This window comes from Rhynchophorus ferrugineus, unplaced genomic scaffold (assembly GCF_030347505.1).
Source record: "Rhynchophorus ferrugineus isolate W39M unplaced genomic scaffold, kcgeb_rfMv2 rfM1, whole genome shotgun sequence".
In the NCBI taxonomy this organism is placed as follows: domain Eukaryota; kingdom Metazoa; phylum Arthropoda; class Insecta; order Coleoptera; family Curculionidae; genus Rhynchophorus; species Rhynchophorus ferrugineus.
This window is the reverse complement of record NW_027472580.1, coordinates 59874888-59901972: the sequence shown is the minus strand read 5'-3', so window position 1 is coordinate 59901972 and position 27085 is coordinate 59874888. Positions and strand designations below refer to the sequence as shown.

The window sequence follows — 27085 nt, the reverse complement described above, 5'->3', positions numbered from 1 at the left end:
TTTTTGTGAAATCAGATATGATTCTTTTTAATGAGATATAAGCATGCATAGCGACCACACAGTGTTGTAATTTTAAATATAATTTCAATAAATGTTTGAATTTGAATTATTTCAATAAAACATACATAAATGCTTGTATGCATAAACTAATTTTTCAGAACTGTATAATTATAGCCAAATGCTCTTGAATTATATTTATAGAAACATATTTGACCATGACTATTTATAAACACAAATGACCTATATTGAATGAGTTTATGACAGCTCATTTTCACTCTGAAATCTTATTTGCCTTTTATTTCTGTAACCCCCTCAACGCATAATAAACCATTACTTGTATGTATAATTATATTAATATAATAATTTGAATATATACAGATTTTCACAAATTTAAAATTTACTTTTAAATTATTTATAACCTATTTCTTTTTATAAAAATTTGCTAAAAAACCACAAGCTGAACAAATACTATTTCATTTATTTATTATATAATTAATATATATGCATAAGTGACAAATGAAAATGGTACTTCTTGTTATAAATAATACTGATATAAATCTAAGAACTATCTCTAAAGAGATACTGGAGAGGATGGGAAATCCATAGGTTCCTTGAAGTATCAGCGCAAATAAAATGAAGACCTTGTCCTCTCAAGTACCTTTCTACATGTGCTTAGCCTAGTCTACACTAGAAAGGAAATCACAAATCATAAAAAGTTTATATGACAATAAATTAAATAAATTATTTTATTTCATTTACGCCAAACACACATTAAATACTATCTACTTCCATTTTAACTTCGACGAAGTTATCAATTTGTACTTCAGATAGAAATTTATCAGGTTCACTGTTTTCCATTTCCTCCACTTCTTGCTTAACATTTACCATCTCCGATGATTCTTCACTTGTATTTAAGTCTTCTTCCTCGTTTGCGTCATATGTGTTTCCATTGTGTTTTCTTCCTACATGGATATCTAAACTTTTTTTATGTTTAAATTGTTTGGAACAGTATGAACAATCAAACGGTTTAACTGAAAAAATAAAAAAATCTATTATATTGTTTAAAATATATAATGTATAACATATTACCTTTAGCATGTTTATACAAGTGGGCTTTTAAGTACTCTTTCTTTTTGAATTTGTTTCCACATGTGAAGCACTCATAAGCAAGTTTGGTTTCATGAGATTTCTTATGTACATAAAGTCTCCTAAAATGTATGAGATATAATCTATATATTACTTAATATTATAATAAAAATACAATATAAATCATAAAACTGGCTGAATATACAATGTAATTGCATTGTCTATATTACCTGGCATTTTTAAAAGTCTTGTTGCAAATATCACACTCGAATGGTCTGTCATCTGAATGAGTAGAAATGTGATTCTTTAAACTAATTTTCGTAGCATACGCATTTTGACAAATCGGACATCTAAACTTCCTTTCTTGGGTATGTGTAACTGAATGTAGCTCTAAGTTATATCTTAAATAAATTTAAATTAGTTAGTTATTAAATTTTTTTTTGTTAACTACAGTAGTTTATTGCATGCTACTTAAACAAAATATATGAGAAAATACGTAGAATATTTTTTAATTTGAATTTTTAGCGTTATTTCTAATAATTGTGATTTCAGTGTATACAGATTTATGTAAACTAAATTTTGATTTTATTAATTAGATACATGTGTTTAGCACCCATTTTTTGCAACTTAATTTGTAATTTCAATTAATACATATAACACCAAACATGAGCAAACTCGTATATTCTATATTTTGGGAACTCAGTCGAGATTTACCTACAACAGACGAGAGAATAGACAAAAAACGAATATTCGATCTCTAAGCAAATAGAAAAAAATTAAAAGCAAAATGTTAAGTGAGCGAAGTAGAAAGAATGACTGACGAAGTAATCGACAATGATGTAATATAAACGCGATAAAGTTGAATGAAAACCAGCTAGTGTGAATGTAAGTTGTTGAAGTTCAGACAAAAAGATCTGTGAACCATAGATTCTTAGCATGAGTCGTTGAAACATCTACAAATGGCGTTTCAATGATGTTTACGAAGGCATATATATCCAAGTTCAAAAGTTTACTGATGATAAGGATAATAAATAAGGGCCATACATTTATTATGTAAGACGATATGATGGGAGAGGAGTCGACTATATCTTTTTTTTTTCATAAATATACATTATAAAATTATAAAATATTAATAAATATTAAACAGGGTGAGCAAGTACATATATTCTAACTTTTTCTTACACAGAAGGGGCGGGGATCAAAAACTGACAAAAATCACCTTTTGTAATACATGAATGACACCTAAGAAAATTTGTTCACCGCCGCAGATCTACTCAAAAATGGCAATTGAGAAAATTCGAAAAAAAGTCGTATACGCCAGGTAGTTATTAAGAGTTTACAGAGTATGAGAACTGCATAAAAGGTGCACAAAGCTTTTGCTAATATTAAAGATGATTTTGAACAAATCATTCCAGTATAGATAATATATAAACAGAGTGATTACCAAACTAACCCGATAAAACGCTTCAGATTCATTTCATATGATGCTACAAATTGCTTTACAAGCCAACTAAGGTACCCTAATGATGTTTTCAACAACACAATTGCATCGTTCGAATAATTAACCATAACGTTAGTTTCCTCAATACAAACGTATAACGTTATATAACTCTATTTTTAAACCGTAATTCCAATCAGTTAATATATAGATTATAATAATATATTAATTATAGACTGCATAAATTATTTTCATGGTGCAACTATTAAATCTAGATGTCACCAATGCTATAAAATATTTTTAACAGAATAAATTACTCACCTAAAAGAAAACTGCATATTGCAAATAGAACACTTGAAACATTTATTATGAGACCGCAAATGATTATTTAACAAGAATCTGTTAATAAATGTCTTTTCACATATATCGCATTTGTTGTTCCGACCATCGTTGGTGTGTTGGACTCTAATGTGCTCCTTTAAATTTTTTGGCTTATCATAGGCTTTCTTGCAGAATTCACAAATATTGGGTTTTTCTGAAAATACGTTAGATTAATTAAAAGCAACAAAAGACATTTAAAATATAGAAGCTTAGCTTTAAAATAGTGGATAAATTATGCGCTTTAGTAAAAACTAAATAATTGGCTTTACTTAACACATCGAAATAATATAATACAACAAAAAAACAAAATAATTAAAAAATCAATTATTATATGTTAGTAACAAACAATAAATTGTATGTTTATTATCATTTGATATAGAGGACATATACTCTTTTAGCTTATTGAAATTTCATAATCAAAATTGTTAGTTCAACGATACACTGTGTTTTAAATTATTTAAATTTTTATAGCAAAAAACATTTTGATTTTCTTATAGTTAAATAAATTAAAATGCTTCAAAGAAACAGTTGATAGTTGAGATCTTTATTGTTTTTAATTAGGTGAATAAACAATTCTATACTGTAAGACCAAGAGTCAATAATAGGGAAAAAACAATAGATTTTATGATTATATATAATTTAAAATCAAACTAAAAAATATGAGATTTTCCAAAATTTCTGAAATAATTCTCAATAATAATAATGAAGTCAATATAGTTTATACAAAAATTGTTAATTTGTAAATATTCCTCAACCAAATCAATTCATTATGTTCATTGTAGAATTAGAAAACATAACTTGAATTTCTGGAAACATTTTCCTCTAATATTTTTAGTAAATATTTTGTTATAGAAAACTAAAAAAGGGTTCTATTATTTTTTAAAAATCATATCTAATTATTGGATAAACTGAACCCTATAGAAATTAGAAATTAAATGTTTTTTGACAATGGTTAATCTACTATACATTTTATATTGTTTCAATGGTGAATATTAAATGCCACGCCTGCAAAAACATGCAGTAAAAACATTCCTGAACTGTAGACTTGATTAGCCTAGTATTGTTGCAACTTTTTATGTACCATTTTAGTAAATAGGAAGTACTATTTTCCTTGTAAATTAAAACACCATAAATTTTTTATTAAAATTGGACAATTAATTTTGGCATCTTCTGCAACTGACTCAATACTCTAAATATAAATATGTATATAAGTATTTCACTTTATATTTAAATTTTGCCACCTTTCACAGCAATATAATATCATCTTCGATAAAAAATTCTTATTTTAATATAATATCAAACAGAGATATTAATAAGCTAAAATACTTCTAGCATATTAGGTAAATCTTAAAACATAAATAATTGTATATATATTTCTTAATTTAAAATTATCACAAATAAATATATGTGAATTTTTATTACATACATGCAACAAATGAAATTTAAACAAAGTTTATTAGTTAATATGTTGCAGAAGTTGCTTAGCATTAGTAGTGTCCAATTTGTTTCCAAATCCCTACCTTTAATTTTAGAAAAAATCTATTTTTTTAAGTTCCATATTTCCTGAAAATCTACAAAATAAAATAATAACATGATGACAAATTGAAGTAAAAATATGCAACCTAAAAAATCAATAGTATATAATATAACAAAAATAAATACCTTCAATATGTTCGGTTTTCCTATGTCGAGTAAATTCAGCTTTATCATAAAATAGTTTCTTGCAAAATTCACATTCATTTATAACATGTACTCTTTTGACATGTTTTTTAATCTTCATCATGGAAGGAAATATTTTGTTACAGTATTCACATGGAAACTGCAATTCTTTGTGGGTACTTAAATGATTTTGTAACTGGGTTTCATATTTAAATGTTTTGTTGCACAGTGTGCATTTTGGTTTAGGAATATCTTCACCATGTTTTTGCATATGACGACAAAACTCATGGAGCACATCAAACTCTTCTTTACAAATCTACATAAAAGTATCCTAGTTAAAAATAAATGTGTATGATACTTTAAATGTATCATTTACTTTGCATACATAATCCTTTATTTTTTTAGCATGTGTATCCATGTGAACTCTTAAAGATCTCTTGGTTCTAAATCCTTTACCACATTTTTCACATTTAAAACTATTTTCTTCCCTATGACATTCCATGTGGCATTTCAATTGATTAGCAGATATAAAGCCTTTTTCACAAACTGTACATTTGAATGGTTTTAATCCTTGGTGAACATTCATATGTTCATTTAGCTTAAATAAAAATTCATAATAACACATAATATAATATGTAATAGGATATTGGAGTTTACCTTTGCTATTCCTTGGAATAGTACGTTACAAATTTTGCAGGTCCTCTTTTCTATTGAGTGCTGTGTTCTATGTAATCTAAATTGCGGATATTTTTGGAAAATTTCATCACATTCTTGACATCTATATACAGTAGTTTCATTCTCAATGATTTGTTTTTTCTTTAAAGCTATTTCTTCACTTGGCTCTGTTATCTCATATTCAATTTCTTGGTTATAATTGAAAAAATCAACAGGCTCAGATTTTATGATTGGGGTATTTGTAAATAACATAGTACTTTCAGTGGTGTCCTTAGATATAGCTATATCTTCACTCTTATCCATTTCAACTATATTTTATGAAAATAATTTAAGAAGTACTTCATTAAGTCAAGTTATATTTGCAAATAAATTTGAATCATATACTTACATGTGATTTAGCAAACTATATAAGTTTTAAAAATATAATATGTCCAATTTTACTCCATATTTTACATTATTTTCATACAAATGTACAGAACTATGAAAAATATTAAAAAATCAATATTTAAAGCTCCATCGACCAAGGTCTACATTTGTTTGGTAGTTTAATTTGACTTAAACGTCACCCTTGTCATAGTAGTTCTATAGTTTTATATGTTCATATATACTAAATTATTATAAATATTTTATAATTTTTATATAGATGTTTATTCTAATCATTATAGTCAGTTGGACATCATTTTGTATGATATCATTAGAAAGTTATAAAAACATTTAATTAGTTCAATCTGTGTCCTTCAATAGTTAGAATAAATTCATAAAAAATTGACAGAATTGGCACTAGTGACATGGTAGTGACATTCCGTTATTAGTGCAGTAGATGCAGTTTAAGAAGTTAGTTTTTGGTCAAAAATGTGCTTAATAAGTTGAGTATATTTAAGTAACTAGTGCATAAAATTTGTATATACAAATAAGTTATAAAAATGAATGGTGAAGATAGTGATGAAAATTGGTTAACTGGATGGGAACAACAATGTGCAGAAAGTATAGAAAGTGAGCCCGATTATGATCAACGTTTAGCAGAAGAAAACGAAAATTTTCAACGGAGAATTTGGACAGATTTTCAAGATTCCGCGACGGCGATAGCTCAACTGTATAGAGGTTTGTTGCTTTATTGCATAAATATGTCAGAATCAAATTTTATCTAAGGCGTTTTTTCTTCAGCTATTATTAGCAGACATTTTGTTGACATTTCGAATATATCGATTAAAAATCAGCTGTTTTGCGTTGTTAAAAAGAATATATATTTTTGATTACTAAATAATGTTTATTGTTCTAATAAATACTGTTCTATTGATTAGATTGTATTTTTTTGAGACTTCATTGTTTTGATTGTCTTTGTTGTTCTTTATATAATATTAAATATGGCAACATTGTAATATTTATAATTTGTAAAATATTTATTTTAAATGTTTTAACTAATATTTTAGACCGCTACACTGGTGAACCAGCAACAATTTGGTTACAATTTCAAACAGCTGCTGGGACCGTAACCACACTTTATAAGGGTAAGATTGAATTATATAGCACCATTACATGTTTTATTTTTGTACTGTTTTTATTATAGAATCTTGTGAAAGTTTTAAAAAGGTAACAGAATTAGCAAAACAAAGTGGATATCAAAAACGAAATAGTGAATTATTACACTGGGCTAAAAGAAAAAGACGATTGATCAGAAGGGAGGATCTACTAGCTCATTTAGCTGGTAAACCATTACCACCTAGGCAAACCCACCACCACCATCATAGTCATCATAGGTAAACAAATATTAGCTTAATATATTTTTGTCTTATTTGTTTTATTACAGATTATCTCCAAGACCTTGTAATGTCTCTCCACCCCCACATCACAGGGATACCTCTAACAGTACACCTCATCTTATTGATCCAAATTTGCATATGTTTAGGGAAGCTTTAACAAATACAAGAACTCCAACTATTCGGAGTTCCTCTCAAGGTGATCCTGATTTATGTACTTTTATAGCTGGAGAAATGGCAAGACATGGAGCTAAAAGATCTGCATCACCTAATGATGTAACTATGGGTAGTCCAACTCATCAAAAAAGACCAAGATATATGTGATTGTACGGTATGTCATCAAGGGCAGCAAAGAATAATATTTTTATGTAGTGTTGGTGATTTATTTTTAGAAATCATACAAAAAAATTAAGATGGGAAAATAATTAATAAAGAATTTAATTTTGGTGAGATATCTGGTGCTATTATTCTTATGAAAAAGGATAAGCAAGTTATAGACCTAATACATAAGCAATTAAATATATGATTTTTAACAGCATTGAAAAGGAAAAAGTAATTTCAGATTTCTCACCAATGGTACCATGGTAATATGATTTTTAACATTTACATAGACAAGTGATTAAATATTTTCTCAAATTTTTCAGAATTATTCAAAATTCAATTTTTTGTATAGGCAATTGAAAAAATTTAATTTAATTGACAATTTCATTTGTATTCAATTAACTCATGCTCTTGTGGCTTTGTCATCATCATGTATGAGGGGATAACCTAAAAAATAAAGCTAGGTAATGCTGGATATTAAAAAATTATATTACATCTACTTTAACAGTAATATTTACTGATATTTATATGATGTTTGATTTATTTATTTATTAATGTAAATTATAAAATTGACTAATTTAAATTGTCTATAGGTTGTCTACCCTTATCTCATAAAATTTGCTCTGTAAATAAAAATGCGAATGATGCAATTTTAAAGGAGTGTTTCAAGTTAAGCACAAAGGTATAGTGTTATCTTTTAGCATGAGAAAGATATAGAATAATATACAGTGATTCCAAAAATTGTTGCAATAATGTATTATTTTAATACAATACATTGTTTAAAAAATTATTCTATACAATGGTTTTATTTATATTTAAAAGCTGCATTTTTCTGTTTAAATTTGCTTTTGTACTTTATTTTTATCACTTTATAAAACCAATATTTATATTGTTTTTTTTTACCGTCAATTGTTATTAGGAAATAAATTGAGGCTAATTTTAAAGATTGTATTTTTTTACATATTCCTTTCAGTGGTAATATGTTAATGCTTTATGTGATGGCAATACAGAGTTCCTATATAATACCTTTTACATTTACCAATATGAGACTTAATGTAATTCAAATGTGTTGCAGCTCTGTTGCAGATCATTGTATATTATGTTATTGTAATTTTTGTTTGATTGTTTTGCTAAAAGAGGCACATGATTTCCGTATTATATAAAGGTGGAAAGAAACATGTAAATACATACTTATTTTGTATTATATAGCAATGTTGTTTTAGTTTTAAATCTTTAATTTGTTTTTAAGAGCTATATAATTTTTTAGAATAATTGCTAAAATTACCTCATTGTCATTAATTATATTGTGTTTTAACATATTTTCAGTTTTCCTTGTACCATTCATTTTGTACGCTATTTTAAAATAATCCCAATCAGAACAAATATTTAGATGTGGAATCTTATATTATTTTTAGTAACAATTATTTATTGAAAAAAGTATAACAGTTCTTTGCAAAGTTCACTGCTTTTGTTATTTAGTTTATTTTTGTATCCTAAAAATTGTATTTCTTTCTTAATTAAAAGAGTAATAGTTGAGTGGAAGTTTTAATTCTCAGTTTTAAATCAAGAGTACAGCAAACATATATTTTGCTTAATATACTACATTTTATTTTGCAAATATTTTTTGGTTAATGGTCAATATTATGTACAAAACAATTAGTAGGAATTTAAAAATCCATCAAAAATTTACTTTATATTAGGAATTTTTCAAAAAAATTGTTATTGCAATATGTAGAATCAATATCAAATTTTAAATTCAAGAAATAAACTACACTAATTATATTAAAAATAAAAGTGGTTCTGATATTTCAACTATTTGTATACTGTTTTTCTATTCATCAATAAAATTTTGTCATTAATTCTATTTACTGATTTACTTTATACTATTACGGAGTAAAATATAAAAGTCGATTAAAATTTTAAAGCTTAAATAAAATAATCGTACGGTTAGAACGTTTATATTTTTCAGTTTATTAAGTTACCATTACGCGTTATGTTAATGTACGGAACTAACAAGTAATTTTCACAACAGAGAACTTTATAATATATGTATACATAATATTTATATACAAATCGTGTTTAACTTTAAAGTGAGATTAAAAATAATACGGTAATTAAAACAACAGTTTAAACGTTTTCTTATTTTTTTATAAACAATATGCACGTTCTTGAAGGTGAGTATTTGTTTAAACTATTTTTATCAAGTTCACTTTTCTAGTCAGTACATTGTTGATCGCTTTTTGAGCTACCTAAGACGATACTGCTAAAATGTCAATTGTGACAATTTTATATATTTTTATAAATTATTTTCGGGAATAAAGTATATATACATACGTTATAACGTGAGTATAATTTGGCAGGTAATCTAAATTTTATGTTAGTTTGATTATTTAGTTTTATAACAAACTAAAAATTTATATTTAAAAAATATAGTGTGTGACAAGTTCAGAAAAAGATCAGTGTAAACTAGTAAGCCAAAAAATAACTAATAATATTCGATTACTAGTAATTTGAAGTATTTTAAATTATAATTTTAATGACAATTAATGATTAATTATTTTTACTGATTATTTTACATGTATGTAGGATGGAGTTCTCAAAAACCGAAGAAAAATCACCGTTACTTCTTTATATTATGGAAAATGAGGGGAACGTCTCTAGGAACAATAAAAAAGTTAATTTTGACAAGGGCCGACTCTATGGAATATCATCGGGCGCTACAACGGTATTCACCGAATTTCCAAGTATGTTTTTATATTATTTATAGAAATAAATAATAAAGCCATTGCAATTGTTATTTCGAAATTACCGGAAGTATATAATTTCATCTCATTCATTGTAAATATGTTATATTTTGTGCGTAAAATATGTAAACTTTTATGTAGTTTTTACCATATTTCTGAATATGTTTTTCAATAAATTTAAAAGTTATATTCAATTATATATACGTTTTTGTGAGTGAGGTATTTTGTGTGTAAGAGTCGTGTTATGTCATGTTTAAAATTTTGTAGATTATGTCAGTCCTTGTTGGTTAACTGCAATTTTATCGGGATTAATATTCTTTATGTTGCTTTTACTCACGATATCGTCTATTACACCTTCCCGTAATTCCAGATTACCAAGATGTATAGGAAAGTAAGTATAAATTTGTACTATATTTTAAAAATGCTTATTGTGATGTTTTCTAGTCATTTTGAAAACATAGATAATAAAACAATACATTTAATTCATGATGCCGCAAACTGGGATGTCGAGACGTTACATTTATTGGAAACTATTAAAAATGAATATTCAACCTATCACGTGCACATTGTAGAATTGAATCAGGATATAGATACTTTGTAGGTAATTTATGATAGGTACTTGGAGGCAATTCTGACGGGCTTTGTTTGAATCAGGACCTCAATTATTACTAGTTCAACAACAGAATATCATACGAAAGAAACAACAGTAACTACAGTTACTCCAACCAGTACTATTGTTAGGAGAAATAAGCGAAGCACTAGTAATATCACTCACTCGTTAAGAAGGAAAAGAGATCAAGGAACAGCATCATTTTTAGGCGTTAAAAGTCTTTTAGATATACTCCTCAATAGTAGACTGAACAGTGGACTGAATAACCGACGGAATGGTATGGAGTCTAAAAATTAAACATATTCTATTTATAATGATATAAATTTTTTCAAGTTACACGTTTGGAAACAACAAATACATCTGAAATCACTACATTATCGATTGATTCAACCACAGAAATGACTAAAGCAGAATTAACTTTCGAAACTGTTGCTGAAAACTTTCCCAACTTAACTGTTGAGCAGGTGACCGTTGATGAAGTTTTTTCCAACACGCCGTTAGAGAAACACTGGGTCAGATTTAATCCTGCGCTGAGAGTTTTCTCATTACGTGTCTTACGCTTATGGCAATATGGAGGTCTTAGTTTCAAGTTCAATGATATTGGTGGAATTGGAAATGCAGCTGACAAGTTTTCAATAGCTCCAAGTAAGATGGTATTATTATTAAATATATATAATAAGCAATAATAATATTAGATGTGTGTAAAATAAATCTATATATTTTTTAACATTTAATTATAAAGCCTCCTAACTTTTATTCAATAGAGTAATATGTGGTCTTCGATCAGTTTTAATCTTTCTTTCCTAAGAATACTGATAAAATTGATTAATGAGAAAAATCACTCGGAGAAATATATGTTTGCCTTTAACATACAACAAAATCTAAAATATATATCAAATCTAAATAAAATAATTGAATAAAAATGTTATCACATATAATTTATTTTAACAATATAGTACATCTAAAAACTACAGTTAATTATGCAGCTACAATAGTTTAGAGTTATAACCTCTTCTTACTACTATTGCTTTCAAGAATTTTGCATACGTCTGACAACCGGTTGGCTTTGACAGGCTCATTAGTTTACGCGTTCGAACTAATCAGACAGCATCATGTCTTTTTTTAACTAAAATAAAATGAGAAGGAAAATATTGTATGATTCTAAGACGAATTTACAAATTGCGACAGGCAATACATAAAACATCTTGATGACGCATATACCAAAAAACTTTGAATAGACTATATATATGAGCATGTGTAGTGAACTTACGTCATCTCAATTTATGATGTCAAAGCGGTGCAATTTTGCTGCATTGAACGTTGCCATTTTTCCCATTTTCGTTTATTTTAGCTTCAATTTATAACATTCTAATCTAAATAAAAAAAATGAAACAAAAATGTTATCAAATATTATTTATTTTAGCTTTATAGTACATCTAAAAATTACAGTTAATTATACAGTCATAATAGTTCACATAGTCAATTCAAAATAGCAATGACATGGGAAACGTCGCAATGTTACCGCAGCTACTCTGAGTTTTATAATTTAAAGTATTATGTTAAAAGTAGCGACATCTATATGTTGGACCTCGCGAAACATTTCCCAAAAATTTCCTAAAAAGTTAAATCTCTATTTCTCTATAGTTTTTTCTATTACTACCTGTGTAAATTTTTCTTGATAAAATTAGGTTTCATCACTCCGTAATGCTTTTGAAAAACAGTATTCATTCTCTCCTATATTACAGTTATCCTATATTAATTATATACTCACCTTCAGTTGTTTCCATTCTCATCACCCTCCCGTCTTGGTATTCTCGGCATTGAATCATAATCCCACATCCAGAAAGTTTCATTTGCTCACTGTCACATTATGAGCCACTATTCAAATCAATAACTAAATTGTTCATTTTAAATCTAAAACTAGTTCACAATTCCACTATTTATCAATGTCTTCTTCTGCGTGTCTGATGAACTTCATCCCAAACGATGAGTGTTATTCTAGAGAGTGGTTTGCATATCTACTACAGTCTTTGCCACATCCCATAACAATTCGATTTGAGAGGATGACTTACACTCTGTGGCCATGTTATTCTGTCATCAATCTGCTGTGTATTGTATTTTAGGCCTATTTCTAAAAAAGTAAATTACATAAAACACAATTAATCATTTCATTTATATTTATCAAGTTAAATTTAACAATTTGAAATATTTCATTCTTTAACATGGTATCTTGAAAAATTAATTTATGTTTTGCAAACCAATCCTTACAGCCTTTCCGACCACTTATTGGAATCTTTTTGTTTCTAGCATGAAGAACAGTACATCTCTAATGAATTATTATAAAAAAATATGATTTACAATACCTAATGAAATATTCTAACTTTCACCTTTTCCATCAACTTTTGTTTTCTTTATACTCTTTTTATTAGCGTCTTGCCAAGTTCCATTTTGAAATACCTATGTTTGTACAGAAATGATGACTTATGTCCCTCAAAGAGTCGCATATGCATAAGTTTTCTGTGGAGACTTTCCATAGTAAGAGGTACCCCTGAAAGAGTTGTATTAAATTATTTTTATGTTGAAAAATCTACTCACCGTTTTTATATATTTCATAAATTTAATCTTGAACAAAGCTAACATCAAGGCTTGTAGATACTTTCTTTTCGGTGAATCCAAGGATATATTGGTTTTCTTTAATTTGGGAGATTTTAATTATAGTGGCCATACTAATATCCAATGCAGCTGCAACATAATAACAATATTTCCAATAAAAACCCCAGCAGCTTAATATTTAATAGTATCAATACTCACCTCTCTAACGCATTTTACTAGTAAGAACGGGCTTCCATTATCTCGTTTCTATTCGAAGTTATAGATGAGGGATGTAATCTGTTTCTGGCTGACTATTTGACCTCGGCCTTTTCAACCAGAGTGATCAAACCTATTAAGCAACTATTTGAAATTTACCATAATAAGCAAAGCCCCAAAACAATGTTTGCCGTTTTATAGCCTCTTATCAGTAAAGTTTTGAAGTTTTTCGCTTATATGATTCGGTTATATGTTTGAAGTTGTCACACAGAAATGTATCTTTTTTTAATTGGAATAAAACGAGAAGGAAAACATTTTTTGGCATTAAAACAAATTCATGAACTCCAATAGTCAATACAATGGCAATACACATTGATGACGTAAGTTCATTGCTATTTTGGATATATATATATATATATATATATATATTATTATATATATATATTCTGAAGTGTTCTTACAAATACAGTTGTCTTCTTTTTATGCATTCTTCAGCTGATTGAATATTGAGACCTTTTCTTATTTCTTTACCTCTTATCTTGTCATCTGTTATAGCCTCGACTCTTCAAACGTATTTCACTGTTCTTGTATTTTACTTTTAGCTCTCTTTAACAAGTAACTCTCTGTAAATTGCTTTGTACACTTCCATTTTAGTTTTGCTTGATATTTGATTGATATCATTGGTTTAGAGTTTTACCGACGCTTTAGCATGTTTTAGACACTATTAACACATACCAAGAATTTTTAACGAAAAGCAAGGCTACATATGTTCCCCCAGTTGCGCTTTCAATGAATTCCAAAACAATAAGCCAATCAACAGTTACAATGCTTGGAATTTAAAAAACCATTAAACCAGTGATCTAGATCACTATATAACACTAGTCACATCAAACCAAACCTACATAACAAACATCGAAACAAAACACATATCTGCACAACAAATGAACAATAAAATAGTGTATAGATAAAAGTTATCCTAAAATAAAGGTATGTACAGGTTAAAGTTAGATATTAAAATAGAGACCAATTTCTTTGACGAAATCAAGCAATTTGGGTAGGTTTTGATGTAAGAACACATCTCTTAATGAAGCAGGAAAGCCATGAATTAACATTTAAAACATTTCTGCATTTCACCATGGCAGCCTGACATTGGTTCTTCACAATTGGGACACAACTCGATTCAATATGAAGGAATGGATAAATTGGCAGTTACAAATTATTAGCCTGTTTAATTTTACTTGCAAATCTTTATTCCCTAAAGAGGAAGCAGTGGAAAAGAAGTTCTTCAATTTGCACCATTTATCTAAATTACGATATATAAATGGGCACAGGTGGTTATAATATAAAGTATTTTTTGACCACTTGCAATAGCGTTTTTGCCGAGGTCAGCCAACTCGTTCCCAGGTATGCTGTTGTGGCTGGGGATCCAGATGAATATAATGCTTTGTCGAAATATAACCAGGCCGCACAATTCAAGGATTTGCACCACTAACAAGCCATATTTTAGCATGGCTATTAAGTAATATTATAAAGTTTAGAAGTTTAGAGTTTCCTTTATTGTGAACATTTCTGCTATTAGTATAGTAGTAATAGAAGGCAGACTATTTTGAAATCTATGATGTATTGCAGTGCCTACTCCCATAGAGGACTTACAGCCATCCGTATAAACTACCTCACAATTCGGGTATTCTATTTTGTTTGCTTAATATATATTTTTATTTATGAATTTGTTGTTTATGGCGAGGTACAAATTTATACTTTTTGCCGTTTTGGCGTTCTCTCCTGGCTTCCATTGCTTTCGATTTCTATATCCAGATACTTAAATACATTTGCTTGTTCTATTTTTACATCCTCGATTTGGATATTACCACTTTTGGTTCTCCTATATCCATAACTTTCGTTGTTTATATTAATTATAATCTTTTTAGTATCATATTCCATCTGTTAAGGTATTCTGTAGGCGTTCCGGCTTAATAGTTATTATTACATCATCGATAAAAGTTCCTATTGACATTTATATTTTTTCCTTATTTTTATACCCTATATGTTGTTTAACAGGTTAACTGAGAAGTCCCGGTCTACCATAGTAAAACACAATTTTTGGGCAAAATTAGTTTTTTTTATTCTATATAATTTCCTTCAAGGGTGATACACTGATTATAGCGACCCTCCAACTTTTCGATACAATTTTTGTAGTACGATTTGTCTTTTGCCTCAAAATAGGCCTTACTTTCGTCAATCATCTCTTCATTCGACGAAAATTTCTTCCCAGCGAGCATTCTTTTGAGATCTGAGAACAGGAAATAGTCGCTGGGGGCCAAATTTGGAGAATATGGTGAACGAGGAAGCAATTCGAAGCCCACTACATGAATTTTTGCCATCGTTTTCACTGACTTGTGACACGGTGCATTGTCTTGGTGAAGCAGAACTTTTTTTTTCGTCAAATGCGGTCGTTTTTCGGCGATTTCGTCCTTCAAGCGGTCCAATAACCCTATGTAATAATCGCTGTTGGACTGATGGTCCTTCGTTTTTCAAGGTAGTCAATGAAAATTATTCCATGCGCATCTCAAAATACAGATTCTATAATCTTGCCAGCCGACATAATCTGTTGCCTTTTCCCACGCTTTGGAGCGGGTTCATTGTGTGCAATCCACTCGGATGACTGTCGATTGGACTTCGGAGTGAAATGATGGAGCTATGTTTCATCCATTGTCACATATCGATGCAAAAACTCGGATTTATTACGCTTGATCATCTTCAAACACTGTTCCGAATCATCAATTCGTTGTTTTTGGTCAAAAGTGAGCTCGCGCGGCACCCACTTTACACAGAGCTTTCTCATAGCCAAATATTCGTGAAAGATATTATGTACACGTTCAGTTGATATCTTTAGAGTGTCTGCTATTTCATTAAATTTCAATTTTCGTCGATAACAACCTCTTTCGTTCACTGGGTTCATCGTCTTCGGTACTCATTTCACCACGTCTAAACTTAGCATACCAATCCTTGATGGTTGATTTTCCTGAGGCAGTGTCCGGAAACTCGGCATCAAGCCAAGTTTTTGCTTCAGCTGTATTTTTTCCCTTCAAAAAGCAATATTTTATCAACACGCGAAATTCCTTTTTATCATTTTTTTTCACGATAACAAAAGTTGCTTCACTCATGCGATAATTCACAAGCTAATGATCAGACAACTGTCAAATTTATACACACATCTTTTGAGGATTAGGGCTAACTAAAAACATATGGATTTAATTCTAGTAGCGCCATCTATGAGTCAGGTCGGGGACTTTTGAATTAACCTGTTGTACCCTTTGTGTTTGTTTATACCATTTTTGTCTACTTAACATTTCGTGCGTTAATACTATAAACAGGGTTTAGCTTTCGCTTTGTCTTAGTTCTACTTGGTGATGGAATTTTTTTTATTTTATTTTGTTCGCAATGACGGTATTGGTATTTATCCGGGATATTTCTGAAATTATTCTTACAATTTTATTAGATATTTCTTTTCCTTCTAATACAATCCTTCTCGTCTTTCTTCTTCTTCTTCTAATATAAAAACATCTAATGTTTCTCTTGTTACTCTTGTCAAATGCTTTTTCTCAAATCAATAAAATATATCTAAATTTTTAGGTTGAACTTTTCCCACTATTTGTCTTATACTAAATATATGGTCTTGTATATTTGGTCCCTTTTGGAATTCACTTTGCGATTCTGTTAACAATTTATCTACTACTGATTTTAGTCGGTTTCTTATAATTTTATAATATATTCATGGCTGTGCCCAACGGAGTAATCTTTCTATAATTATTACCGCTTCTTTTATATCCCAATAATCCAGTAGCTTTCGGACCAATTTTTTTAGAATTTCTGGTATGAAACTGTGTGTGGTTTTGGGGACAAATCAATTTCTGAAAGTATTCCTTGCATCTCTATTATTTTTTTCATCTTCAGTTATTATCAGTTCAGTTATTACTTCAGTCTGTAGTTTTATGCTTTTATACGTATATAAGTTTCATAAAATAAAATATGACGGTAAAGTTCTCGATCTGACTGAGAGATGGTGTCCCATTGAGCAAAGCTGTATTTCAGTGCATATGTCATTAGATCCTTTGGGATTTGTTAACTTTAATTACCTCTGTGGATAGAAAACACTTGAATATAAATGTTTGCTTTATGACAAAATTACTTAATGAAAATTGTATTTGCAATAACTATTTTTTTTATTGATTTCGTTGGATGTCAAACATTTTATTATAATACTTGATGATTATTTAAATTTTTGTTTGTAATTTAAGACACCAGTATGAAACATAAAATAAAATTAACTTTAACGCCGGTCATGGAATATCGAGCACTCGAATACCATAGCTATAAGTTACCCATGCTGTACGCTTCTTATAGATCAACAAAGTTAGCACTTGGGTGTTCAGTAAGTTATCGGAAACGAAACGGATAAAGCTCTGCATGAATGCACTTATATGAACGATCTTCTATCTATTTTATAGCTACCATGCAGTATGGTGATTTTTTGGAAGGCGTTTGTGGCAATTATTATATCTTCGTTTGATGAAAATAATTTTTGACGAAAAAAATGTAGATGTGTAAAGAGTCATAAGTCAGAGGGCGAATAGTTATCTTGATTGACAAAAACTTTTGATTTGTTGTGTAAACCTTTTCACTTTTCTGTTTCATAGTCGTATCTTTTTCACAATTTATTGTCACCCAGTCGGCTCAAAAGTTTACATTAAAGAGCAATAAATTACAGATTAAAAGCAATCTACGAAATTTATTGACTGATTTCTGAATGCGAAGCCAAAAAGCTAGTTTCGTGTTATTTACTAGTCTCTTGTTTTTTTTTTGTTAAATATCACGATAATATACCCAATTCTACGTCATTCGTAGTCCTAAAGTGATGCCCAAAATAATTTAGATCATTTATAAAATAAACATCAAACATCAGCCAATTTGGACATAGTATTCAACTATGGGGTAAGCAACATCAATATTGAAATATTAGAAAGATTCCAGAGCAAAGCATTAAGGGACATGATGCTCGATGTTCTCCAAAGCATGAGCAACAGGTACATGTATCTAGATCTCAATATGAGAACAGTAAAGCAGTAAATAAGTCCGTATGGCATAAAATATCAGAGGAGACTTGCAATTCATACAAACGAACTGACATTTGTGCTGAGTGAAATGGGAAAACAACAGCATGTGAGGATTAGAGGATGCTACATCCCCAGTCTCAGTAATATATTCATGTAGAAGAATGGAGGAAGCTGCTCCCACAGATTGAAGCTCTCTCATTAAAAATATAATGAACAAACATTTTAGTAGATGGACAAGACAGTATCTTATTGTTCTGAAATAGATTGCCATGGCACAGAGCAAAGATGGGTAAAGAACTGAAAAATGAAACCCAATGGTTTTCATAAATCTCTTTTGAAGCCAGTTTTATCATTAAGTGAATTTGTGAGAGACTGGAACAAATAGTAACCAGAGAGGTAACGTCCGAGCTATACGATGAATGCATCAAAACTTCGCACTCAATCTTTCTTCATTTTTGTCGAGTTACTAAAGAAAGATGTGTTTAGTTTAGCATTGTCGTGAGTGAAAGTTTTTAATCGACTGCTTCAACATGAACATGAACTCACGTCATTGCGATGTCGAATTTATTGCCTATCGCAATTTGTGAATTCGATTTAAAATCAGACATCATTTTCCTTCTTATTTTATTCTTGTTAAAAAGAGATACAATGCGATCTAATACGTTCTAACTTGTAACCGAATCAGCCTACCAAATTCGTCTGGTTGTAAAACATCTGCAAAATCCGTCAAAACATGATAATTACAGTTGTAATAATTACAGGTAATAAATCGGCAAACGCTGTTTTGGCGCTTTGCTTGTTTTGAACGACATAATATATGTATTAGAGGTTAAAATATGTTATATTTTAAAAATTATTTTTGTTTTTTTATTTTATTTAGATTAGGATTTTGTTATCAAGCCAAAATTAACTAAGACTCAAAGTTGATGCAGCAACACTGTAACGCTTTGGCGTCATAAATTTAGATGACGTGAGTGTACTGTTTTATTGAACGGGCTATAACATTACTTTTCCTGGCGTTCGTGCGGACTTTGTAACAGTTTGTGGAACTTATCTAGTCTTGACTATGATTTTTTTCGTATGTGATTTTGTACTACTTTTCATCGTTCGTAATCATTCGCCTTAAAAATGTCATGAAATTGTTTTGATTCAGCAGCGATTTACAGATGGAAACTCGGCACATTAATGTGCAACCCAAATATCGAGTTTCGTTTGGTATACAGTGGTAGGCAAATATTTCAAAACAAATTTATAGTCCATGTTTGATTCTATAATGTCAAAAGTTTAAATATGCCGACCTACCACTACTACTACATACACACGTAATATCGGGAATTTCATAGAGTTTTTTGCCGACCGGCTGGTCCAGGTTTAGTTTTATGATCGAAATTTCCGGAAAATAAAGTCTGTCATTGGTCATTTGAGGACTCATCACCATAAAGTACAAAATAGTATAAGTCTGCCCTGCATTTTTCCCTTTTCGGAGGTAAAAGGGCAAAATATAATGAAAATTCTGGAATATTCATTTTCAAACCGTAATAACTTTTGACGATTTAAACTAACGGCTAACCGAACGACGCCACTTTTATATTTTGAATATTCTATAAACTGTTATTTTTAAAACTCACTATACTATCGCTTCATTGAATACAAACTAATACATGTGCATACATGCCACTTAAACCTATTAAAAAAAATCGAAATTACCTTTTTCTTAACCCCTTAGCTTTTTTCTCAAAATAAAGTGAAAATTAAATCCTCCTATACAGTAATGGAGTAACATCCAGAGATAAAATAGCTGGCTGAATGCTTCTCTTTCAATGCACATTCATTAAATGTTACTCTAATAAAGTAAAACAAAAGAACAATTTTGTGAATAATAATTATTATATAAAATATGATATTTGATTGTTAATTTCGAGAAGTTGGCTTAAGTTAAGAAATATTACTTAAAAGTAATATAAAGGAATTCTTAAAAGTAATATTTCTTAGGTATATGGGTTTATTTATACAGATTTCGCATCACTTTTACTACATATATAAAATAGATAATGAACTTAATATGCCCTGGAAAAAATTATTTTCCATGACCTTGCGTTTTATTTAATTTAACATATAAAATTGTTCAATAAGGTAGGAGAACTTCTCACCCTAAGTTTACTAGAATCTTTTAGGAATCATGCGAGCATTATGAGGTTGATCGTTATTATACAGCAGTTTGACTTGTGAGCTTCCCAATTGAACAAGTTTTTTTCTCAGTGTGTTTAATTGTTGTAGTTCATCTAAGTTCTAGGTGAGATTTAAACTATTGTACCATTGACATTGAGCTTGTGATTTTCGTGGTTTATAGGTATTTTTCTTTGGTAAAATTATTCTAAAATGCAGTGTCAAATTGTACCATTGTAGAATTATAGTGTTCTGAAACTTTGCATCTTATACTGTTAAAACCACAGAAGACCATGAGAATATGCTCAATAAATTAAAAACTAGAGGCCTAAATTAAAAATTATACTTATTCAGCTAACCGTAAGAGCTGGTAACAAATATAGTCTATCCAATAAAAAGCCAATGCAAAACTCATCAAAATTTATGATGTTAGCAGGTAGCAATGTTGGCCTATCAAATCGGTCGGGTAGTAACAATACACATTTAATTTTATAGAATGATTCTTTTACATATTCCAATTCATTACACATCATTCTGTCTCTTTTTAACTAGGGTAAAATGAGAAGAAACAATCCGTCTGAGTAAAATTGAAAAATTCGTTTTAAAAATTTTACAATTTTACAAACTGCATTTGGCAGTATATTTGGCGTCATTTATGACGTAGTTCGGTCCCGACCTTCATAGAGTCAAGACGTGTTTTTTCATTCCCGAAAACGAGTCTCTGTAGATATCAAATAAAAATACATCTATATATTTTTTACGGTGAACTTCGGTTAACGGTTTCAAAGAACTCCTAGGTACGGGATACGGTGAAAAGGCCAACCCAAAGTGAAGTAAATACGTGCTCTGAAACAAAAGACGTTCCACGTTTTCCAAAAAGTGAAAGTTAGTAAAAAAAACATTTAATTATAACAATACAACATGATGGACAACAACATGGATTTGAATATATTATTGAAAGCAAACGAAGAATTAAGAACGAATAACGAGCGTCCGAACCAACAACTGTTGCAATTATCTAAGGATATGGCTGCTATCCGTTTGCAATTGCAAGGTCACACGCAAAATAAACCAAAAAGGCATACTAATTATGCAGAAGACTACTACACTGATGAAGACGAACTAGCATTAGAGGTAGGGGAACAGTCTGACTGGACCGAAGTAACAAACAAGAAGGATAAAAAGAGGAAGAAGCCAGAGATAACGCCTTCGCCAATCGCAAAAAAGTCTTAAAGCTTTGTCTAGCGATGATATTAAGGTAACCCTTAGTAATGAAACGGACTACAGGAATGTAAAAAAGCATCTCATTGAGATGAAGAGAAACAATTCATTCAATAAAATCGAATACGACATTTATCACTTAAAAAGTGATAAGTGGTATAGAGTAGTCATTAGAGGATTACCTTCCACAACAAATCAGCACGATATTAAATCGGAATTACGGGCTTGCGGACACGAAGTAGTGACCGTCACGCCCATAGAAAAACTAATTAAAACTTTTCTGTTGTTCTATGTAGATATGACACAAAATGAAAATAATAAAAATATATATGACATAAATTATTTACTAGACTGTAGGATAAAAGTGGAACTTCCTAAGAAAAATAATGATATACCACAATGTGCAAACTGTCAAAATCTTGGACATACTAAACATTTTTACAGTAGGTAACCAAGATGTGTGAAATGTGCCGGTAAACATCACACAACTCAGTGCAAAAAACAACGCAATAGTGTAGCGACATGCGTGTTGTGCAATGAAAAAGGTCACTCTGCCAATTATAAAGGATGTGCAGTATATCAAAAAAATTCCAGCCAAAGAAAATTACAACAGAACAACGATTAAGACAAATTGACAAAGCCAAAAACTCTGAAACAACATCTACCGTTGAAAATAAAATAACGCAAGAAACCGCAAGATCATCGGTCAAAAATATAAAGGCCACCAAAATATCAAATGATAAACAAATAGATACGAAACCGCCAAAAGCTGCTCAAAGAATTCCAGACTGAAATGAGACAGAAATTCAGTCAGTTAGCAGACAGGATGGAAAAAGTTGGAGAAATCCGGATTGGGGAACGCTGCCCAAAACAAGCTAAAGAAAAACAAAAATAAGTAATTCGTTTTTAAGAATTATAACTTGGAACGCAAACGGACTAAATCAAAGAGTCCGGGAACTAGAATTATTCTTAAAAACAAATAACATAGATATAGCTTTCATATCGGAAACACATTTTTATAAAAAAAACTACATTAAAATTCGTCGATATGATACTTACAGGACACTACAGCCTAGTGAACGGGCTCGAGAGGGAACAGCTTTAATTATTAAACAAAATACAACATTTTGAACAAGAAAAGAATAAAAATAAAGAAATACAAGCTACGATAATTAATATCGAAAAAAACAGGGCTGAAATAAATATTGGCGTGATATATAGTCCACCAAGACATAAAATGACACAACAACAATATAAAGATATGTTTTCAAAATTAGGCCCAAGGTATATTATTGCTGGAGACTTTAATGTTAAACATAAGGCTTGGGGTTCACGAATAATAACACCTGGAAAAGGAAACAAATTACTCAAAGCCATTACCCTTACATATTGTAATTATCATTCAAATTATCAATCCATTTACTGGCCCACAGACAGTAATAAAGTCCCAGACCTGCTGGATTTCTACATTAGAAAAGGCATCTCATTAAATCACACTCCAGTATTGCTAACCCTGGGTGCGACAATCCTAAGAAAAGCAAAAAAGCCTAATCTTACCAACAAATATACTGACTGGGACAAATTAAGTTTAATACTACAAGAACAAATCAGTTTAAAAGTAAGACTTAAAACTATAGATGATCTTGAGCAACAAACCAAACATATAACTGAACAAATTCGGTCAGCTGCAAAAGATGCTACCCCAATAGCAAGAGAGAAATCAGAATATGAAGTAATTTACCCCCACGAAATTAGAGAAATGATAAAAGAAAGGCGAAAAGCTAGAAGAGTATGCTTTGCTGAAAACAGCTACTTTTAATAGAATTAGTAATCAGACGAATCAAAAGATCAAATATAATATAAACAGAATTGCTTTCAAAAGTATGTAAGTGAATTAAGCCCACAAGCAGACAAAGATTATTCGCTATGGAAAGCAACTCAAAGATTTAAAAACTGCCAATTAAAAATTATCGAAATGAATGGGTTCGACGTGACAATGAAAAGCTGAATTGTTCGCACAATACTTAGCTAACATATTTCAACCTAATTATATAGAATCTACCATGGATACGTCTCCTGTTTATCAACCCGATGTAGATCTAAATCTAATTTCTCCACTGGAAGTTGCCACTGAAATTAATAACCTCAATCCTAAAAGGGCACCTGGTATATATGATATTTCACCTAGATTATTGAAAGAACTGCCACGAAAAGCAATCATCATGTTGACATATATATTTAATGGCTGTTTAAGGCTGAAGCATGTCCCGGAATGCTTTAAGGTGGCACAAATAATTGTGGTCAAAAAACCTGACAAACCTGCAGAACAAGTCGAATCTTACAGGCCTATTTCGCTACTACCTGCAATATCAAAGCTATTTGAGAAACTAATATTTAAACGTGTTAAACATTTGGTAACAATACCAGATTTCCAGTTTGGTTTTCGAAAACACCATTCAACAATCGATCAAGTGCTCAGAGTAACTGCGGCTATTGAAAGAGCGTTTGAGGAAAAGAAATACTGTCCTGCAATATTCCTGGATGTCTCACAAGCTTTTGATCGGGTTTGGCATTTAGGATTAATCTGTAAGATGAGCAAATTGTTACCGCGTAACTATTGTCAATTGCTAGAGTCATATTTATTCGGAAGAAAATTTAGAGTATCGTACGAAATGGCGTTCTCGACATTCAAAAATATCTCGACTGGAGTTCCACAAGGTAGCGTCTTAGGACCTCTCCTGTATCTGCTCTACACTGCTGACATTCCAACAACAAAAGAAACACTTCTTGGAACCTTTGCTGACGACACAATTATTATGACAAAAGATATATCTCAACCTAGGGCAATAGAAAAAGTGCAAGTGGCAGTCAACAAAATTTACAAATGGTCGAAAGATTGGAAAATTCAACTTAATAGCTCCAAATCTGTCCACATTAATTTTGCATTGAGGCGAAATAATGGAAACTTAATTATATCACTCAATGGATGCCCAATTCGTCAAGCAGAATCAGCTAAATACCTTGGAATTCATCCTGACGGTAGATTAAATTGGAAACATCACGTTAGACAAAAAGCAAAACACATTAGAACCAAAATAAAACAACTATACTGGTTAGTCGGAAGATGCTTTCAACTTGATCTAAAATCAAAGAGGTTGATCTATAATACAATTATAAAGCCAGTTTGAACCTATGGGGTTGCACTAAAAATTCAAATCAACTAGTCATACGACGCTGTCAAAACAAGGTTCTTCGATTGATTACCAATGCTTATCGCTATGTAACCAACGAAGAACTGCTCGATGACTTGGAAATCAAATTGATTTGGGAAGTTATCCAAGATTTCGTCTTGAAATACGAAAGAAGATTACTAAATTATACTAACGTGGAAGCAATACAACTGCCGGACAGCGCGCAGGATGTCAGGAGATCGAAGCGAACAAAACCATACGAACTTATATAAAGTTTTATAAAAAACATTTAGTGTAAACTATAGCTATAAGTTAATAATCAATAAATAATTATAATTTTATAATTGAGGAATAAATACTGATGTATTTTCTCGCACTCGTCTTGCTTGTTAATTAATCCAAGTACATAGGAAAAGTAGTAATAAATTAATTGTAAATTAATATTGTACTAAGCGTATCTAATAAAGATGTTATAAAAAATTATGACGTGTATTGGCTGTTTTATTGAAAGGAATATATATATAATATTTTTATAGTAAAGTTTCTGGTAAATATGAAACAAGAAATAATAACTAATGCCTTTTTAGGAACCGGATTAACTGTTACTCCATTGATTAATAATAAACTGATGAACTTTATTAAATCGGGAAAATTGGTTTTCGAGAAGCTACCAGATGAAGTGATCACTGCAGACGATGAGGGTTATCACATGTTTACTAAGATGCCGTGTCATGCCTTCTTTGGTGAAGTCCTACTGGCACTGAAGAAAGCAAATGGGGATGAGAGCGCCAAAACAATAATTCGGCAGTCGTTGAAGTTCTTTTGCGAACGATCATCCATGTCTAGAAAATACTGTAAGAATGTCATAAGGAAATGGGGATGAAGAGATAGTCTGTAATTTATATTTATTGTTATTATATCAATTTGAAATATATATTTCACATACATATTTATTATTATGTTTGTTCTTTTCCAATTTAATATATTGTTTATAACATATTTGGATTACTTGAAGTACTTGACACGAGTCGATATTATACTTGATGTACGATATCAATGTAAAGAACTATTAAACTACCTAACTATTTTATTCGATGGTTTTAACATTTGTCGACATAAAATGTTCCATTTAATATCGAGTTACTCAGCGTATACAGAAGCTATTCATGGAACTGTCAAAATTGCATTTTCGCTATTCATTACTTTTGTTTGATTGAAAGAAAACTGCTACCGTAACTCATCAAATACATTTAGAAACTTATGGTGGGGATGCAGCCCCTTTATATTTAAATCGTTAGTTTTAGTTTTGATAATTTAAAAGTCAGTGGAAAATAACAAAATAATAAATAAAAAGACCGACAAAGAAGAACCAAAAAAAGGTCGAAGATATTGAATTTTAACACTTATTTTAACAACTTAGCAGTTCGTGAACTATGTCTTTGCAGACATTTAACCGTGATGGGAAAGATCCGAAAGGAGATAAAATTGTTACCACCGGAATTGATTGAAAATTCCATTGCGTAAGTATTGTCAAGCGTTAGAACTACTAGAGTGTGAAATGATTTGTCAAATTTATCGGATCGCAGAAGTGCACAGATTTTCAACACAGTAGTGGATGTAATTATGTGAAAAGTTCATAGTATTCTGTATGATGTTACAAATTCCTTGATCGATCTGATGTTTTCTGATAATAGCGCTATATTCGCTGGCATAGATGTTGAGTCTTCCAGCATCATTTCCATGATATAATTCGTACTGCAGGAGTCTTAAGAATTAATGAAAAAAATACCAAATTATTGGCAACTGATGGATCGCCTTCTATTATAAAGCTCAATGGGTTCCAGTTAGAGCAAGTTCAAGAGTTAAAGTATTTGGGCATCAGTAGTGCAGGAAATACAAACGACAAAATAAACA

At 30.1% G+C, this 27085-nt stretch overlaps 3 protein-coding genes across 5 annotated transcripts; 2 read left to right on the top strand and 1 right to left on the bottom strand.

The window, feature by feature from the left end:
• Positions 1–334: 334 nt before the first annotated feature.
• Positions 335–5768, bottom strand: LOC143190018 (uncharacterized). Its single transcript, XM_076394108.1, has 8 exons — positions 5628–5768; positions 5222–5547; positions 4941–5162; positions 4568–4880; positions 2846–3059; positions 1317–1487; positions 1090–1208; positions 335–1031 (listed from the first exon to the last, which is right to left on the bottom strand). Exons 2-8 carry the CDS (start codon positions 5540–5542, stop codon positions 772–774), a joined length of 1620 nt encoding a protein of 539 aa, XP_076250223.1. The 5' UTR covers positions 5543–5547; positions 5628–5768; the 3' UTR covers positions 335–771.
• Positions 5769–6012: 244 nt separating this feature from the next.
• LOC143190344 (HUWE1-associated protein modifying stress responses 1) lies at positions 6013–8853 on the top strand. The gene is made up of 4 exons (XM_076394616.1): positions 6013–6340; positions 6670–6747; positions 6807–6996; positions 7047–8853. Exons 1-4 carry the CDS (start codon positions 6163–6165, stop codon positions 7318–7320), a joined length of 720 nt encoding a protein of 239 aa, XP_076250731.1. The 5' UTR covers positions 6013–6162; the 3' UTR covers positions 7321–8853.
• A 519-nt stretch (positions 8854–9372) lies between these two features.
• On the top strand, positions 9373–26120 carry LOC143190164 (uncharacterized). 3 transcript variants are annotated; one of them, XM_076394424.1, is made up of 7 exons: positions 9373–9491; positions 9904–10061; positions 10329–10452; positions 10506–10658; positions 10716–10948; positions 11005–11316; positions 25759–26120. In XM_076394424.1, the coding sequence occupies exons 2-7, from the start codon at positions 9905–9907 to the stop codon at positions 26052–26054; spliced, it is 1275 nt and encodes a 424-aa protein (XP_076250539.1). In that variant the 5' UTR covers positions 9373–9491; position 9904; the 3' UTR covers positions 26055–26120. The 3 variants fall into 3 exon arrangements, with proteins under 3 accessions (XP_076250539.1, XP_076250456.1, XP_076250617.1); XM_076394341.1 differs by lacking the exon at positions 9373–9491 and adding an exon at positions 9527–9659; XM_076394502.1 differs by lacking the exon at positions 9373–9491 and adding an exon at positions 9564–9677.
• Positions 26121–27085: the final 965 nt, after the last annotated feature.

Bases quoted from the DNA above. Each gene is read 5' to 3' on its own strand.
- LOC143190018 (XM_076394108.1), bottom strand. From the start codon at position 5,542: ATGGATAAGAGTGAAGATATAGCTATATCTAAGGACACCACTGAAAGT. The intron at 3,060-4,567 runs GTATTTATTTTT...ACGTATTTTCAG, and splicing joins GAAAACCGAACATATTGAAG to AAAAACCCAATATTTGTGAA. The intron at 1,209-1,316 runs GTAATATAGACA...CATACATTTTAG, and splicing joins AAGACTTTTAAAAATGCCAG to GAGACTTTATGTACATAAGA.
- LOC143190344 (XM_076394616.1), top strand. From the start codon at position 6,163: ATGAATGGTGAAGATAGTGATGAAAATTGGTTAACTGGATGGGAACAA. The intron at 6,341-6,669 runs GTTTGTTGCTTT...CTAATATTTTAG, and splicing joins GATAGCTCAACTGTATAGAG to ACCGCTACACTGGTGAACCA. The intron at 6,997-7,046 runs GTAAACAAATAT...GTTTTATTACAG, and splicing joins CACCATCATAGTCATCATAG to ATTATCTCCAAGACCTTGTA.
- LOC143190164 (XM_076394424.1), top strand. From the start codon at position 9,905: ATGGAGTTCTCAAAAACCGAAGAAAAATCACCGTTACTTCTTTATATT. The intron at 10,659-10,715 runs GTAGGTAATTTA...TGTTTGAATCAG, and splicing joins AATCAGGATATAGATACTTT to GACCTCAATTATTACTAGTT. The intron at 11,317-25,758 runs GTAAGATGGTAT...ATGCCTTTTTAG, and splicing joins CAAGTTTTCAATAGCTCCAA to GAACCGGATTAACTGTTACT.